General features: G+C 47.4%; 1 protein-coding gene across 1 annotated transcript in view; it reads left to right on the top strand.

Annotated features, from left to right (window-relative positions):
* The first annotated feature begins 3126 nt into the window (after window positions 1–3126).
* Ciroz (ciliated left-right organizer protein containing ZP-N domains) overlaps window positions 3127–18389 on the top strand; it is a 33402-nt gene continuing 18139 nt past the window's right edge. The window contains exons 1-4 of the mRNA XM_029475860.2: window positions 3127–3152; window positions 11377–11477; window positions 14862–14960; window positions 18046–18170. Of these exons, the coding sequence (XP_029331720.1) occupies window positions 3127–3152; window positions 11377–11477; window positions 14862–14960; window positions 18046–18170 (351 nt within the window). The remainder of the gene's footprint in view (window positions 3153–11376; window positions 11478–14861; window positions 14961–18045; window positions 18171–18389) is intronic.

The following is an 18389-nucleotide window of genomic DNA, read 5'->3' as shown; positions in this document are numbered from 1 at the left end:
ACAGAGACAGGCACACACACACATACACAGAATGGCAGGCATGCAGAGCTTATAGGATCAAAACCGCATTCGTATGGATTTGCTTTTTCTGAATATAAGTTTATCACACACACACACACACACACACACACAACACAATAAATGGGGCCGGGCAGTGGCGGCACATACCTTTAATCTCAGCACTTGGGAGGCAGAGGCAGGCGAATTCAAGGCCAGCCTGGTATACAGAGTGAGTTCCAGGACAGCCAGGGCTATACAGAGAAACCCTGTCTCAAAAAACCTAAATAAATAAATACATAAATAAATAAATGGAAAAATGAAAGATATTACCAGGGACTTCTCGTCTTCTCTTGGGGGCAAAATAATATAGTGGCTTGTTCATAATATTGTTTGATGTAGTCTCCCCTCCCCCAGCCTGAAACCTGTTTGCTCTACTGGCCAGACACAACAGTTCATATTGTTCATAACGGAATCAAATGCTAACTTTCAATTAGATGTAAGTGAAGGTAAGAATGTGTCTTACTCCATTCTGGATCAAGAACTCCTGAACTTATACAGATATGTGCCTTTGAAGGTAGGCTCCATGCCAATGGCTCAGAACACTGTCTAACTCGGAGAAACTTCTGGATCAATGGCAGCTCTCAAAACAAAAACTGGCTCAGGGTGGGCATGCAGCTCTGTTGGTAGAGTGCTTGTCTAGCAGTGATTTTAAACCCCAGTATAGACAGTAGGGTGAGAAATATTACATTTCCACATCACAAGTAGAAACAGCCATTTCCTGGAGCCCAGGCTGGTGGTGTGGGGGCTCCACCAAGAAGACTGCTCCAATATGGGTATAAGTCAATAGAAAGTCTTTATTAACCAGCCAGTGACAACATAGGCTAGCTTTTATGCACAAAAACCATGTTTTGAGTTGACACCCTTTAGTTAATAAGAACATAGCCAGAAACGAGAAGGCAAGGTTAGTACATTTTGAGACTTTCCCAGAACTATGCGGACTTGGATGGATTAGGCCTTTGTTTAGTGGTGCTGTCTACCTGCTGAGTTTTAAAGCCTGAATGGTCCTTCCATCTTGGGGTCAGTGGTGCTAAGGTCTGGGGCCTGTTACACTGAGTGCAATGAGCTACTTTGTATATTTTGGAACTGAGTAACCAGGTGGACATTTGGCAAGCCTAGTGGTAACAATGTTGCTTTTTACAGAGCTGGGTGAACTTGAGAATGCTCAGGAAGTGCAGAAATTGGAGTTAATGTTTTCTTATTCATCTCTGACCTCCCAGTGTTGAAGGGGACCCTTGAGTGTGTGGGTGGTGGTGCTTTTGGAAAACCAGCTTTATGGATAGCGGAGCCCCTGGTTTGGATGCGATTTCTCTTTTGCAAGAGAGGGGCTGTTCATATATAAACCCGTGGTGCGAGCCACCCGGGGGCTGTGACTTAGCCAGGTCTTAATTGTTATTGAGGAGAGGCAAGTTTGAAAATGTGATGTTTCCCAAATGGAAAAATGAAATTCGAGTTCATTTGTGAAAGATCCCAATGAAGATACCTTCTCCAAGAATATTCCAGAAGTGTGTGTGTGTGTGTGTATGTGTGTGTGTGTGTGTGTGTGTAGTTGTGTTTAAAGACATGTGCCTTTAATGTCAGCACTTGGTAGGCAAAGGCAGGTGAATTTCTGAGTTTGAGGCCAGCCTGGTCTAGAGGGTGAGTTCCAGGACAGCCAGGGTTACACAGGGAAACCCTGTCTTGAAACACAACAAAATAAAGCAAAACAAAACAACAACAACAACAACAAAAAAAAAAAACAAATAAAAAAAGACATGTGTTAAGGCATGTGGCTATTTCCATAGGGGTGTGTGTGGTGGTGTAGGAGGAACGAGGTTTATGTGTTAGAAAGGTAAGGCCCTGGGCTGGTGAGATGGCTCAGTGGTTAAGAGCACCGACTGCTCTTCCAAAGGTCCCCCCCCCCAAAAAAAAAATTGCCTGAGGTCAAGTTTCCATCCACGTCTCCTCGGATGACTCAGGATAAACCCGGGATTAAACAGTAAGTTATCAATGGAGAGCTGAGCTCAGAAAATGGTGTAAAAGAAAGGTTTAGTGTTTGTAAACACTAAGAAAGAAAGAAGATTCTAGAAGATAGAGCCAAAAGTTCACTTTGTATCCCTCTCAGTGTGTTTTGAAACATTTTGTAACAGGGGAAAGAACAAGTTAAATGGTTCAGTTATAAAGTGTATAAAACCAGGGGCTGAAGAGATGGCCCAGCAGTTAAAAGCACTGACTGCTCTTCTGAAGGACCTGAGTTCAAATCCCAGCAACCACATGGTGGCTCACAACCATCTGTACAGCTACAGTGTACTCCTATACATTAAAAAAAAAAAAAAAACAAGTGTGGGTTGGCGAGATGGCTCAGTGGTTAAGAGTGCCGGACTGCTCTTCCAAAGGTCCTGAGTTCAAATCCCAGCAACCACATGGTGACTCACAACCATCCGTAACAAAAATCTGATGCCCTCTTCTGGAGTGTCTGAAGAGTCTGAAGACACCTACAGTGTGCTTACATATAATAAATAAAAGTAAAATATTTAAAAAAAAGATTTGCTAAACAAACAAACAAAAAAACAAGTGTATAAAACCCTGATGCCTCTTAAATTGCTGGGACACACATGGCAGAGAGAACTGACTCTTGAAAGAGCACTGTGACACACACACACACACACACACACACACACACACACACACACAGTCACTCACAAATGCAAGCAGGGTTTCTGTGTAGTCCTGCTCCGTTCCTGCCTCCAGGTTCCTGCATGTTCCTGCTCTGTGCTCCTTCAGTGATGGGCTCTAATGTAAGATGTAATAAACCCTTTTCCTCCTAAATTGCTTTTGATCATGGTGTTTGCTATAGCAACAAACAACAGCACCCCCCTTTTTTGAGGTCTCAAGGAATAAAGTAATGTCACCCTAGGGGGCACAAAGCAATGGAGAGGTGTTGACACACATCTGTGCATTCTGGCACCTGGCTGGCGCCTGAGTGACTCTTGGCAACCAAGGGAAGGGGGCAGGCTGGCCCTTTACTTCTGAGCTGGGAGTGCCACTAGATAAACCCCTCCAGGGGAGGAGAGAGTCACCCAGCTGAGGATGTGGGGGTCTGTGGCAGTTGTCTGGTAAGTGGCCTTAGCCAGGCCTTCCAAGAGGGTCTTATTTGGTCTTCATGGAAACTGAGAAACCAGGGGAACCCTGAGCTTCCCTTAAGCCTTTTGGAGCAGAAACCAAATGTTTCCTTTTAGCATCTAGAAGCTTCCTGTCTAGAGAGAAGGCAGTGGGTGAAGCCTGGTCGGGTCTGTGGCTCCTTGGTCCACAGGGATGAAAAGAAGGCACCAGACGACCCAGTCTTCAGTGGGAGGTCTGGTCAGAGTCACTCCCACCTTACCCAGGCCCCACAGTATTCTTTGTCGGGCATAGCTCTTGTCTAGCATGCTCAAGACCAGGGCTCAACCTCCACTGGAAAACAGAACAAACCGGCTCAGGGCAGGAGGTGGGGTCTCTGAGGCCAGCCTGAAGGACAATGACAGCTGGCAGTTGGCTCTGGCTTCCTTACTGCAGGCCTTATGTGCGCTTTGTGACATTTGTAGATCTGTGGACAATAAGGGCGATGGAGAAGCTGGGTGGGGTGGGCAAGCAGGAGGAGGTCTGGGTTCAGTGCCAGGAAGCACCTACTTCTCATAAGTGTTCAGTGCGGGGGCTCAGCTTTAGGACACGAAGGGAAGGGTCAGGTCTATCCCCAGGCTGCGAAGGGGAAGTTCAGGGGCTGTGAAAGCCAAGCTGGGATCTCACTCCCAGTGGGAGCTGGAGGAGGAGATCGGAGAGAGTGCGCAAGGAGACTGAAGGGGTGCAAGCTGCCCTGGCTCTAGCAAAGCTGGTGTGATAATACTCTCCTGTATAACAGCACGGATGGTAGAGGACAGCACCACAGCAACCCCAGCAGCTTGCATCTCCTTTCCCAGGTCTCTTGGCCTCTAGCAGCAGATATACCTTGCCCTTGGAGAATCTTTAACTTCACCGGAAACAAATGTATCTGCTTTGCAAATTATATGGCGATAGTGCTGCCCCCTGCTGGGAGCCAGGGGGAGACGCCAGCTAGTTTCGCACCTTGCGAGGCAGCAGAACCTGGGACAGGGATGATGTCACCAGGTTGTTTTTAGAAAGAGGGTCCCACTCTCACTTGCTTGTAGTTTGAGATAGGGGCTCGGTACGTAGCTCAGGCTGGCCTCAAGCTCCAGATGCCCTTGGCTGTTTCCAGAGTGCTGAGATTTCAGGGCTGTGCCGCCATGTCTGGCTTTATTATGCGTTTTGTATGCAGTGGGTAGGCGAAGAGTAGGTAGTTGAATCTGGCAGAACTGCAGGCCCGGCTCAGATTACAGGCTAGGGAAAGTGTCCAAGCCAGCCTGCCGTTGGGGGTTGAACGACCCTTTCCCAGGTGTTGCCTGAGATCATCGGAAAACAGATATTTACAATTCACAACAGTACCAAAATTAGAGTTATGAAGTATTAACGAAAATGATTTTATGGTTGGGGTTACCACAGCACGAGGAACATATTAAAGGACTGAAGTGTTAGGAAGGTTGAGACTCACCGGTCTAGGTAATTTTTTTTTTTTTTTTTTGCCTTGGCAGTTGATCTGATTGGCACCTTAACCTTGGTTGTCAACTCATTTGATATCCAAGAGAACTGGAAGACCCAGTGACAGTAGCCTTAGATGGAAACTTAGTGTCCTTTCTTATCTTGTGTTTTTTTTTTTCTTAAATATTCATTTGGTTTTAGTAAATGTTTTGCCCGCATGTCTGTAAGAGCAGCAAATGAACGCAGTACGCACCGTGCAACAGATTTCCTGGAATTGCTGTCACGTGGGTAACTGGGACTGAACCCTGGTTCTCTGCCACGACGGCATGCTCTCATAACCACTGAGCCAGCTCTTCACTCCCTTGGTTTTGCTTTTTTTTTTTTTTTTTTTTAAGATTTATTGATTATATGTAAGTACACTGTAGCTGTCTTCAGACACTCCAGAAGAGGGAGTCAGATCTCCTTACAGATGGTTGTGAGCCACCATGTGGTTGCTGGGATTTGAACTCAGGACCTTCAGAAGAGCAGTCGGGTGCTCTTACCCGCTGAGCCATCCCACCAGCCCTTGGCTTTGCTTTTTTTTTTTTAAGGATTTATTTATTTATTATATGTAAGTATACTGTAGCTGTCTTCAGACACTCCAGAAGAGGGCGCCAGATCTCGTTACGGATGGTTGTGAGCCACCATGTGGTTGCTGGGATTTGAACTCTGGACCTTCGGAAGAGCAGTCGGGTGCTCTTACCCACTGAGCCATCTCACCAGCCCTTGGCTTTGCTTTTGAGACAAGAGTTTCTCCCCGTGGTGCTTCCTGCGCTAAAGCTCAGATTCTTGCTGCTTAAGCCTCTGAAGTGCTGGGATTAGAGCTATATGCAGCATACCTGGATGGATTACTTAAAATATAACCTCAAACATTTGCATATACATATGTGTATACTTCCACACACATGTGAATAGGAATTTATATACATTTTCCACTGGGGATCAAACCTGATGCTTTGTATAGACCGTGTAGCCACACATTGTACCACATCTAAAGCTCTCTACTTAAAAAAAAAAAAAAAGTCTCTCTCTGGGAATGTAAAGTAGATGTGTACTGGCCTCAAATGTGTGAGGTCCCATGATTTACTAACCAACATTGAAAGAACTAAATTGAAGTATGAACACATTTCAGAGATTTTTATTAAATGTTGTCTTGGGTTCAAAAGAGAAGTCCCCAGAGCAGATACATATGCAGGCCGTGCAGAAAGCTGGAATGCATTCCCTTAATGGATGCAAAATGAAACCATGGCCACAGGTCAGCAACAAACCATATTCTACCCGGCTATGGCTTGCTTTTTTATAAAGGATATTTTCTCATGTAGCCCAGGTTGTCCTGAAACTCGTCACGTAGAGGAGAATGCTTTTTAACTTCTGAGTCGGTTGCCACCATCGCCCAAGAGCTGGCATTACCTGCCTTCATGAGCACGCTTGGTGCTTCAAAGTGTGTGGGGGTGGGGTGGGGTGGGGCTTCAAGGCCAGGCTTCTCAGCACGCTATCTAAGAGCTCTACCAACTGAGCTATAACCCCAACCCCTGACTCACATTTTTCTGCATAAGTACAATTTTCATGGCGCTCGGAGTTCTGAAGCTCACAGATAATCCAAGAGGGACAGACTCTATTCTGAGTGCACCAGAGAACATTCTGGGATTTTTTTTTTTTTTTTTTTTTTTTTTTTGCTTGTTTCTTTTTCGGTTTGGTTTTGATTTGTTTTTCCTGAAGAAACTTAGTAACTATGCGTGTCCATTCAGGAACCTTTCAAACCTTTCTTTACACTCTAAAGCAATTCTAAAGCAAACACCCATGGCTGCTACCCCGCCCCCTGACATGCCCCAGCCATGCCCCAGCCCACCCCAGTGACTTCCACTTCCCACCCCAGAGGAGTGGCTATCCACACCTCCAAATGCAAAGACTATGTCTATTTTTGACTTGTCTATAAACACAGTCACAGAAGAGGCGCTCCATCATGTCTGGCTTCTTTCACTTAGCAAAACGTCCCTCACGTGTTGTTGCTTTTTATTGTGCTCTCCCATCTCCTACGGTGAGCAGATCCCAGCCCTGGCCATCATGATGGCCGTTTGGGTGCTTTCCAGTCTGAGGAAACAGCCCTGCTCTGTGGTCAGCCTCGTGCATACCTTTTTTGGGCACTGTGCCCGAGATGCTGCTGGAATGAGATTGCAGAGGGATCAGCCTTAGATGGTGCTGGCTTCTGAAAGTAATGCGTTGACTCATTCCCTAGCTTCTGGGAGCTGGCGCTTCCTCAGTGGCCTGGCTCCTGCCTGCTTTCCCAGGTGGTGTCAGTCACCAGAGCTTCTGACTCCAGGGCTGTTTCCCAAATGTCACTTAAGGAGGTTGCCTTTCTGTAGAGTTTAGACTCTTCGTGTAGTCCTTCAAAACGAGACTTTAAAAAAAAAAAATGGCCGGGCAGTGGTGGCGCACACCTTTGATCCCAGCACTTGGGAAGCAGAGGCAGGCGGATTTCTGAGTTCGAGGCCAGCCTGGTCTACCAAGTGAGTTCCAGGACAGCCAGGGCTATACAGAGAAACCCTGTCTCGAAAAACCAAAAAAAAAAAAAAAAATGTAGCCGGGCAGTGGTGGTGTACACCTTTAATCTCAGCATTTGGGAGGCAGAGGCAGGGAGATTTCTGAGTTCGAGGCCAGCCTGGTCTACAGAGTGAGTTCCAGGACAGCCAGGGCTTCACGGAGAAACCCTGTCTCACCTCCCACCCCCACCCCCACCCACCCCCCAAAAAGATTTACCTTTAAAAGACAGGTCTCTGGGCTGGAGAGATGGCTCAGTGGTTGGGAGCACTGACTGCTCTTCTGGAGGTCCTGAGTACAAGTCCCAGAAACCACATGGTGGTTTACAGTCATCCGTAATCAGATCTGATGCCCACTTCTGGTGTGTCTGAAGGAAGCTACAGTGTACTTACATATAATAAATAAATAAATCTTTAAATCAATCAATCAATCAATCAATCAAACAAACAAACAAAAGGACAGGTCTCACTATGTCGCTCTGGCTGGTCTGAAAGCCCATTCTGGACATTCTGGAGACCAGGGATGTGGCTTTGCTTGGTAGAGTGCTTATCCAGAATGTACAGAGTCCTGAGAGCTATCCCCAGTACTGCAGAACTCACAGAGATCTGCCTGCTTCTGCCTCCCCAGTGCCTGGAATACAGGTAAGTACCACCACGCCGTGTGTGTGTGTGTGTGTGTGTGTGTGTATCCATGTAGGATATGTACATGTGAACACTGGACTCCACGGAAGCCAAAAGAAGATTTCAGGGTCTCTGGAGCTGGAGTTGTAGATGTTTGCAAGGAACCCAAGGTGGGTGTTAGGAACTGAGGTCCTCTGCAAGAGCAGGGCACACTGAACCCCTAAAACCTGGGACCTTTTGAGTGCTAAGCAAGCTCTCTGCCCGTAAGCACACACCTAACCTCCTCCTCCTCGTGGATTGCTTTGTTGCTGCTTATTTATTTATTGTAAGGTGGAGTCTTGCTATGTAACTCTAATTGGTCTGGTATTTACTTGTGTAAGCCAGGCCCAACTTGGCATTGTATGCATGTACGTGTGTAGGTATGTATACATGTATGTATGTATACATGCACTTGATCTTAGTCAAAAGGCTGAGAATTAATTTTTTTTTTTTTGAGATCTTAGTCTGTAGCCCCAGTGTGGTCTAGAACTCATAGTAATTTTCCTGCCTCAGCCTCTTCAGTGCTAGGATTATAGGCGTGAGTCACCACATCCAGAGTTCCATGTAAGTGTATCCCATGTGTGCTGTGCCCACGGAGGACAGAAGTGGGAGTCAGGTCCCAGAAACTGGAGCGACAGATGGTTGTGAGCCACCATGTGGGTTCTGGGGATTGAACCTAGGTTTGCTGCAAGAGCTACAAGTGCTCTTAGCCAGTGAGCATCTCTTCCCCTGTCATGTGACTATGGTGGCGCACGCCATTGATTCCAGCGCTCGGGAGGCAGAGGCAAGTGAATTTCTGAGTTCAAGGCCAGCCTGGCCTACATAATAAGTTGCAGGACAGCTGGGGCTACAGAGAGAAACCATGAACCATGAAGGATCACCTGCCTTCCCCACTTAGGGTTCTCCAGAACTTCTGGTCTACTTTATGGCCAAACCCCAGTCTCTCTGGCTCTGGCGTGACCTACCCAACCATCTGCCTAGTGTTTGGCCCTTTGTCCCTCTGTCCATCTGCACTGACATTTTTATGTAATTCTTCAAATTTGTCAAACTCGTTCCACGCACCTGTGGTCCAAAACCTGTTGCCTCTTTGGCTGGAATGCACCTCCCTGGATCGAAGCTCAGAATTCTTTGACACCTCATCTCTGCTCAAATACCACAGCTCAGCAATGTTTTATCTGACACGGGAACTTTGCAATAGGCAACGAGAGTTATTTACATTTAACATTTATTTATTTTTATGTGCATGCCCACATACCTATGTGCTACGACATACGTGTGGGTCAGAGGGCAATTTTGTAGAGTCAGTTTTCTCCTTCCACCATGTGGGTTCCAGGGATCCAACTCCGGTTACCAGTCTTGGTGGCAAGCTCCTTTCCCCAGTGAGCCACCTTACAGTCCCTAAGATTTTGACAATTATTGCCCATGTCCAATGGAAATGGCTTGCTTAGTGCAGACATTTTCTCTCTGTGTCTCAGCCTAGTTTGTGATACCTTATTATTTGTATTTACTATTTATGTGTTATATGTGTGTTTACATGTTTGTGTGTATTCACCTTGTCAAGGGAGGCACACATGTACAAGAATGGGGGGGCATGCGTGCTCGTGTGTCTGTGTACAGGTTAGAGGTAGACAAAAGTGTCATTCTTTATTGATCTCCACCTTATTATTATTATTATTATTTTTTAAAGATTTATTTATTATTTGTAAGTACACTGTAGCTGTCTTCAGACACACCAGAAGAGGGCGTCAGATCTCATTTCAGGTGGTTGTGAGCCACCATGTGGTTGCTGGGATTTGAACTCTGGACCTTCGGAAGAGCAGTCGGGTGCTCTTACCCACTGAGCCATCTCACCAGCCCCACCTTATTATTTTTTTAGACTTATTTACTTATTATGCATACAGCATTCTGTCTGCATGTATGCCTGCAGGCCAGAAGAGGGCACCAGATCTCACTATAGATGGCTGTGAGCCACCATGTGGTTGCTGGGAATTGAATTCAGGACCTGTTTCCACAGCTAGTGCTCTTAATCTCTGAACCATCTCTCCAGCCCCCTCTCCACCTTATTTTTTATTACGTTTTTTTGATCCATCTCGTCAATGCCTTCACATTAATATTATTATTGTTATTATTATTGCTGGTGTTTTGACATAGGGTCTCACTATGTAGCCCCAGCTGTCCTGGAACTCACTATGTAGACCAGGCTGGTCTTGAACTCACAGAGGTCCACCTGCTTCTGAATCCCAGCTGTGAGATTGAAGATGTGACCACCGTGCTGGCTCCATCTTACTTTTTTTTTTTTTTTAGACAGGATCTCTCACTGAGCCTGGAGCTCAGCAATCCAGACAGATGAGCTAGCCAGGGAGCCCCTAGGAACCACAGGACTCTGCTCCCCCGGTGCTGGGATTAGGGGTGCACATCACCTAGGCTGGCTTTCCCTGAATATCGTGTACTTAATGATGGAGCCGTCTGTCTAACACTGTGTGGTACTTTAAGCTGTGGAGAACCCTGAGGTGTGGGAAGGATTCTTGTCAAAGGGTTGGTGTGTGTGACAGGGATGCTCATTCAGAACTTTTGCCTCCCTCTGTGGCAATCTGTCAGTCTGTCAGTCTGTTAGCAAATTCATCCCAACATCCTGGAATCTAGAACAAAACCACCTTCTTCTTCTTCTTTTCTTCTTCTTCTTCTTCTTCTTCTTCTTCTTCTTCTTCTTCTTCTTCTTCTTCTTCTTCTTCTTCTTCTTCCTCCTCCTCCTCCTCCTCCTCCTCTTCCTCTTCTTCTTGTTCTTCTCCTCCTCCTCCTTTTTTTCTTTTCTCTTTTCTCTCTCTCCTTTAAACTGGCTGTAAATCTGCAGGGCTCCCTCATCAATAATGACTTAATCCTTAACGTGGATTCATTGTAAAATCTGTATCACAATGTTGCCTTTTCGAAAACCCCTTTTTTTACATTGATGTCCCGGTAAATATCCTCCCTCAGCATCCCCAGCTCCAGTCCCTGCCTCACATCCCTGTTTCTTCTTTGGTGCTTGCTTGCTATGGAAGATTCCGCTATTCATTTCTTTGTCTTTGCTGCTTGGTCCAAGTCTTGGCTACTGCCCATGGTAGGCATGCAAACAATATATCTCTGGGGCTAGGGTGTAATTTAGCTGTAGAGTGCTTGCTTAGCATTCTGATGCCCTGGATTTGACCCCATAGCAGAGCAAAAATAAAAAAAATAAAAAACTAATAAAATCCATATATACATAAATATAATTGACTAGATGAGCTGTAACGGAGATGTTGCATACCTGTAATCTGGGTATTTGGTAGGCAAAGGCAGGAGGGATTCCAAGTTAGAGGCCAGCCTGGGCTGTATAGTGAGGTTAAGAATAGCACACTGTCTTAAAACACAACATAACAAAACAACAATAAAAGCAAGAAAAAATGAAAAGAAAACAGAACCAAAAATGAGATATAATTGCCCGGCTGTATGAAGACAGCCAAGGCAGCCCTGCTGGGCTAGGCACCTGCTCCATGCCCTTCGCTCTTCCTTGCAGGGCCATCTGTCTGGCTTGCGTTCAGCCTGCTGTGTTCCCATGGATCCTCCCTGTCAGGTCAAACAAGGACAGGCCTCGCCCAGCGCATGGAGCTCTGACAGGTAAATCAATCATGCTTTTCTGGTTCACAACAGGCTTTGGGCGGTCCCCTCTCCTCAGACCCACAACTTGCCATGCTTACATGGAAGGCAGAAGGCATCTGTAGCCAGTACACAGGCCTGGATGGCCGCCCAAGTGCTGGGGTTCTCAGGGCAGCTGGTGCCAGAGGCAGGACCGGGCTTCCTCACATGGGCGGCAGCACTTGTTTTGAAGTAACTGGTGCAGGCTCTGCACCAGGCCTGGCAGGGAGGCTTGGCGGCAACACAGTTTGCTGTTTTCACCTTCTTTGTTTGTTTTGAGACACCGTTTCTCTGTGTAGCCCCGGCTGTCCTGGAACTCACTCTGTAGGCCAGGCTGGCCTCGAACTCAGAAATCCGCCTGCCTCTGCCTCCTGAGTGCTGGGATTAAAGGTGTGCGCCACCATTGCCAGACCTTTGTTGTTTGTTTGATTTTTGTTTTTTTCAAGACAAGGTTTTTCTGTTGCCCCTGCTGTCCTCTTAGAACTCTCTCAGCCGGGCGTGGTGGTGCACGCCTTTAATCCCAGCACTCTGAGTTTGAGGCCAGCCTGGTCTACAGAGTGAGTTCCAGGACAGCCAGGGCTATACAGAGAAACCCTGTCTCGAAAAACCAAAAAAAAAAAAACCTCTCTCTGATGCAGAACAGGTTGGCCTCAGAGATAAAAACCTCTCTCTGATGCAGAACAGGTTGGCCTCAGATATCTGCCTGCCTCTGCCTTCTGAGTACTGGGATCAAAGGTGTGTGCCACTGCCTGGCTTGTTTGTTTTTTGGTACAGGGTCTCAATATACAGCTTTGTCTGGCCTGGAACTTGTTATATAGACAGGCTAGCTTTGAACTTGAGGAGATCTGCTGGCCTCTTGACTCCCAAGTGCTGGGATTAAAGGTGTGCACCACTGTACCAGGGCCACTAACTCATTTTTACATTAGAGTGCAGAGGAGTGAGGACTTGTCTTCAATCTCCTGGGAAAGACTAGTAGAGCCCAGACTTCCTCAAGCCAGTTGAGTCCTGGGGTCTCCATTGTCAGTCACTCACCACACAAAAGATACAACAAGAGTAACACAGGTTTGTTTGCTGAACGTTTATTCTGGGTCAAGCCCTGTGTTGTGATCTTCCACCCAACTCCCTCCCTTTTATTTTTTTAAAGAATTTTTATGGGCTGGAGAGGTGGCTCAGCGGTGAAGGGCACTGACTGCTCTTCCAGAGGTCCTGAGTTCAAATCCCAGCAACCGCATGGTGGCTCACAACCATCCGTAATGAGATCTGATGCCCTCTTCTGGTGTGTCTGAAGGCAGCTACAGTGCACTCATATATATAAAATAAGTAAAAATTCTTTTTTTATTATTTTATGTATATGAGTACATTGAAGACAGCTACAGTGTACTTACCTAATAAATAAATAAATCTTTGGGCTAGAATGAGTGGGGCCAGAGCGAGCAGAGGTCCAGAGTTCTATTCCCAGCAACCACATGATGTTCACAACCATCTGTACAGCAACAATGTACTCATATACATAAAATAATAAACAAAGAATTTTTATTTATTTTCTATATCTGAGCACACTGTAGCTGCCTTCAGACACACCAGAAGAGGGCATCGGATCCCGTTACAGATGATTGTGAGACACCAGGTGTTGCTGGGATTTGAACTCAGGACCTTTGGAAGAGCAATCAGTGCTCCTAACTGCTGAGCCATCTCTCCAGCCACAAAGTTGTGTAGGGTTTTTACTTGGGTTGTTGTTGTTTGTTTTTGAGACAGGGTCTCATTCTATAATCCTGGCTGGTCCGGAACTCACAGAGATTCATCTGCCTCTGCCTCCTGAGTACTAGGATTAAAGGCATTACAACACCTGGCACTTTCTTGATTCTTTTTTTTTTTTTTGGTTTTTTGAGACAGGGTTTCTCTGTATAGCCCTGGCTGTCCTGGAACTCACTTTGTAGACCAGGCTGGCCTCGAACTCAGAAATCCGCCTGCCTCTGCCTCCCGAGTGCTGGGATTAAAGGCGTGCGCCACCACGCCTGGCTTGATTCTTGATTGACATAGGAGGGAACAGTCTACTGTGGGCAGTGTCATCCCCTGGGCGGTGGTCCTGAGCGGTATAAGAAAGCAGGCTGAGCAAGCCATGGGGAGCAAGCTGGTAAGCAGCGCCCTCCATGGCCCCTGTTTGGGCTCCTGCATGCGGCTCCTGCTTTGTCTTCTCTTTATGATGGATGCTACCTGTGGGCTGAAATAAACCCTCCCCACCCCTCAAGCTTCCTTTGGTCAGGCCGTTTATCACAGCAATGGAAACCTAAGGCCTATGGGTTCTGGGAATCTAACTCGGGCTGACAGGTTAATATGTTTGGGTGGCAAGGACTGTTCCTTGCTGAGCCATCTCACCAGCTCCCACTTTTTACAAATTAATTTATTGTGTGTGTGTACATGTATGATAATATGCACCGGTCTGGGTATATGTGCCCCTCCCTTCACACGTGTAGAGGCCAGAGGAGGGTGTCAATTGTCCTTCTCCCTCCATCTCCACCCTATCCCTTGAGACAGGCTTGCTCATGGAACCTGGAGCTAAGCTGGTGGCCAGCAAACCTCTGTGGTCTCCCTGTCTCTGTACCCATCATCAGCACAGGGGTGGGAGTGTACGTATGGCCGCCATCCATGGTCCTTTCATAGGTGCTGGGGACTTGAACTCAGGTTCTCATGCTTGTTCAGTGGGAGTTAGCTCATCTACTGTCCCCAGCCTCCAGGTTTTTCATTATTCACTCATCTTGGAGATAGGAGATGTGACCGGGGCATAAGAACAGGGTTGGGGCCATCAGGTTCACTAGAGGAACTCTCAGACTGCAGGAAGGGTGTTACTGGCACTTACAGTTCATCCTGGCACAAGGATGAAGACTAAAATCAGACACTGGGAGAAAGCATAGGTCGGGGTCGCCATTGGTGTCTGTAATCACTACCATTACTCTTGTCTAACGTCATCATTACCCATATTCTCATGGTTATCATCATCATCATTTGATCAATTCCAGGAAGAAACAGACTAAGCAACAGGCACACACACACACACACACACACACACACACACACACACACACACACACGCGCGCGCGCGCGCGCGCGCGCGCGCGCGCAGGCGCGCGCACATGCTGAGTGGGGATTTAGACCCAGATGTCCTGACAGCGTTGTCTACACTCACAAGTAAATCACTTCGTTCCCAGTCTTTCCATACCACACCGCTTAGACGCAATGGTGACCCGTTTCCTAGCTGGTCTACTGCAGCAGGATTGAAAGGAGGCCTGCCCAGTCTTCCTTCTTCCCTTCCCCCCTCTCTCTCTTGTGTCCTCTCTGCCTCCTCAGAAGTATCTTTTTGTCTCACAGAAAAGGTCGAGTGTTTCTCAGACTACATGACCCTGCAGATCCCGAGGAGTCACGTGCAGGGTTTGAGGCAGTGGCTGGCTGGGGTCCTGAGCCTGCCGGGTAAGCCATCTTCTCAAACCTGGGTTTTCTAATTCTCAGCTATTGACTGGCTGGAGCCTTTGCTAAGGGACATCCCCAATTCGTCCCTCACCCCAGGGCACAAGGGCGGCCTTCCCTGAAAGCTTCATGCTGTTGTTTTCTTCCCAGGGCTGCCCTGACCTTCCCCAAGACAGTTCCGTCCTGGTTGCGCTCTCAGCCCATTTCCTCTTCTGGTACCTACTTAAAATGGTCTCCTACCCTTGTTCACACGCTTGTCACCAGCGTCACCTGCAGGCAGTTGGGGAGCAGGCACAGACCATGGCTCCATGCAGATAGTTGCTATGTGTCTCCAGGACTAAGGACTGACTCTCTAGTTCATGTTTAGGAGACTCCTAATAGGTACTTGCTCACCCTGATTGAAGTGTCTGTAAGGTGCTAGTAGATCCCTAAACGCGCGCATGCGTGCACGCTCATTTAAGCGCACGGGTTTACAAAACAGTGCTGCAGCCTGGTGGTGGTGGCACAAGCCTTTAATTCCAGCACTTGGGAGGCAGAGGCAGGCAGATTTCTGAGTTCGAGGCCAGCCTGGTCTACAAAGTGACTTCCAGGACAGCCAGGGTTATACAGAGAAACCCTGTCTCCGAAGGAAAAAACAAAAAACCAACCAAACAAAAAAACCCAGTGCCATCAGAGGATAACTTGCAGGACTATTTCTTCCTTTTAACTAAGTGGATCTGAATTTGAACTTGAGTCATCAGGCTTAGTGGCAAGTAGCTTTAGCCCATCGAGCCATTTTGCTGGCCCACAATTCCTTCCTTTTTCCTGTTTAAACCTTTATTGCATGTGTATACCCATATGTTTTGCCTGCATATGTCTGTATACCATGTGCATGCATTGCTAGTGGGAGCCAGAAGACGGTGTCCATCTTCTGGAACTGGGATTACAGATGTTTGTGAGCCACCACGTGCATGCTAGGAACCAAACCCAGGTGCTCTGGAAGAGCACACGTCTTACCCACGGGAACCACAATCTCATGCCTAAAGCAGCCAGAAAGAGGGCTGAGAAAGTTATCACTTTCAGAAAACTTTGAACCATGAGCTTACCCAGTGCAAAGTGGGAAACTTCTAGAAGGAACTAGTAGCATGACCTGTTGGAATTTGGTCACAGAGGCTGCAAGTCAGACACCCACAATTTTCCTCTTTTGTACAAGAATGGAGAAATTGAGGGGGGAACTTCCCATCTCAAAGTGTTTTTACTTTTTCTTTTCCCTCCCCTTATTCCCTTATTTTTGAAGGAAGGTTCATACACTGTGGCCCAGGCTACCCTAGAGCTCTGTGCAATCCAGGCTGACCCCAAACTCATGGCAGTCCTCCTTCCTGTCTTAGCCTCCCAGAGCTGGAATTACAGGTGTGAGCCACCACGCCTGGCTTTGTCTGGGAATACGAAAGTGCTGTCTGGGACTGGTGTGTCCTGAATCCTGAATTGGCCCTCGGATGGTCAGCCAGGCGGTGATGCCTCTCAGGAGTTGGAACAGCATCTGTGTATTAAAAGGCCACTTTTCCAGGAGAAAAACGCAGAGGATACATTAAGCTGTCGCCTGTTCTTTGGAAAGCCATTATTAATGGAAAACAATAGATTAATAGTTTTAAAACGCTTGTTCAATAAGTAATTTTTATGGCTCTGGATAGAGCCCATTAAACATTTCTGTGTGTTATTATAAAGAAGTTTTAAGTGTAAAATCATAAAGTCGATAATCAGGGAATTAGTCACAGCAGCCAGCCACAGGCCATTAGTTTTAGGCGCTGTCAGAGACACCTGTGGCTTTCGGAGGGAAACTGTTTCTTTTGCTCGGCAGCAGCACCAGGTGGGGATGCAGAAACGATGTTGCCTGCGATGCTGCCTGCTGCCTCCCATAAAGTTGAAGGGACAGAAAGCAGGTGCGAGCAGTGGGATGCGGGCAAATATTTACAAAGTGCAGACGTGAATGGGAAACCAAAGCGACCCAGGTCAATTTGCACATCCAGGCTTAGACACTTTATTTCCCCAGTGAGCTGCCTTTCAGAGCCACAGGCTCGGCCTTGATCTGCTGCTAAAGATAGCTGTGAAGGCTGCAACCTCTCAAAAGGAAAGTAGCAACTGCTATGTCACCAGAGAGAACCCCCCCCCCCAACATCCAGGCTTCGAAAGCTGTCTCCTGCAAGGGCGTGTTAGCCTCCCATCAGCTGAGACTTTAAGGGGAAAAAAAAATTACCTCAAAAGCAACACGAGATAATTATGGAAACAGAAGAAATCTAAAGACGATAATGAAAACTACCTGTAATCCCTCTGCTCGGTGATATTCCTCATCCAATGAATGTTTACTTGAGAGCCTTCTCGATGTGCCAGACGCAGCTTACTTAAGGCTCTAGGAATACGGCAAAGAACAAAACAGATAAATACTCTTGGCGCCACGGGGCTGGCATTTGAGTGGAGGGCAACAAGACCATTGCTATAGTCATTGTCATATTTTTTTTCAGCTGGCGAGTCGGTAATGTGTGATGTCGAAAGGCATCCTGGGAGCGGGGTGCGGTTTGGAGAGGAGTGATGGATGGAGGCTCTGCTGGCAGAGACCTCGTTGACAAGGGGGCTTTATTTAAAGACTTGAGAGTGGTGGACTGAGCCACGCAGGTGGAAGAGACAGAAGACTCAGCCAGTGGAAAGGCCCCGAGTGCACCCACGACGAAGTGTTAGAAGTAGCAGGAAGACCAGTGTGGCTAAGGCAGAGGGAGGGCCGTCAGAGGCTTTGTGCACCTCACAGGGGTCTCCCTGAGTGCAGAGTGGAGCGATCTGGCGCAGGCGCGAGTGGGACTCCGTGGGTTGCTGGGTGGGGATGGGGAAGTAGACTACAGTGGGCAGAAGGAAGTAGGAGAGGAGCTAGGAGACAACTTCTGCAACCCAGGCTGGACAGTCTGTGTGTTGGCTTCTGTTGGCGTCCACTTTCCGAGATTCTATCTTTACCGTTCTCTGACGTTCCAGGGTAGCGCAGCCTTGGGCTTATGTCTGAGTGTTGGAAACTCCCAACCTCACCTCCACTGTTCTCCCACTGTTCTGTCTGTTTCTGTCCTAGGCTCTAAGAGGGCCCCCAACCACCTGGACTCTCTTCTTACCAAATGTGGTTACCTCTTGCATCCTGCTCATGAGGGAGGCTTCATCTTCCGAGCACTGTACTCTGGTTGCTTTGTACAAAAAGAGGTGGGTTTGAGAAACGACTTATTTGCCGTGTTGGGGCCAGAAGTCAGTGCCTCGTGTATGGCTAGGCAAATGCACATACACAGTTACATAGCCAGCTTCTTTTGTTGCTTTAACACAGGGTCTCACTATAAACCCATAGCTGGCCTGGGTTTATTAGCTGGGCACATAAGGCTGGCTTCAAACTCACAGACATCTGCCTGCCTCTGTCTCCCAAATGCT

The sequence above is a fragment of the Mus caroli genome, unplaced genomic scaffold (genome assembly GCF_978045245.1).
Source record: "Mus caroli unplaced genomic scaffold, Mus_caroli_1 scaffold_6, whole genome shotgun sequence".
Taxonomy (NCBI): domain Eukaryota; kingdom Metazoa; phylum Chordata; class Mammalia; order Rodentia; family Muridae; genus Mus; species Mus caroli.
Note: the sequence above shows the minus strand (reverse complement) of the source record. Positions and strands in the feature narration are given on the sequence as shown.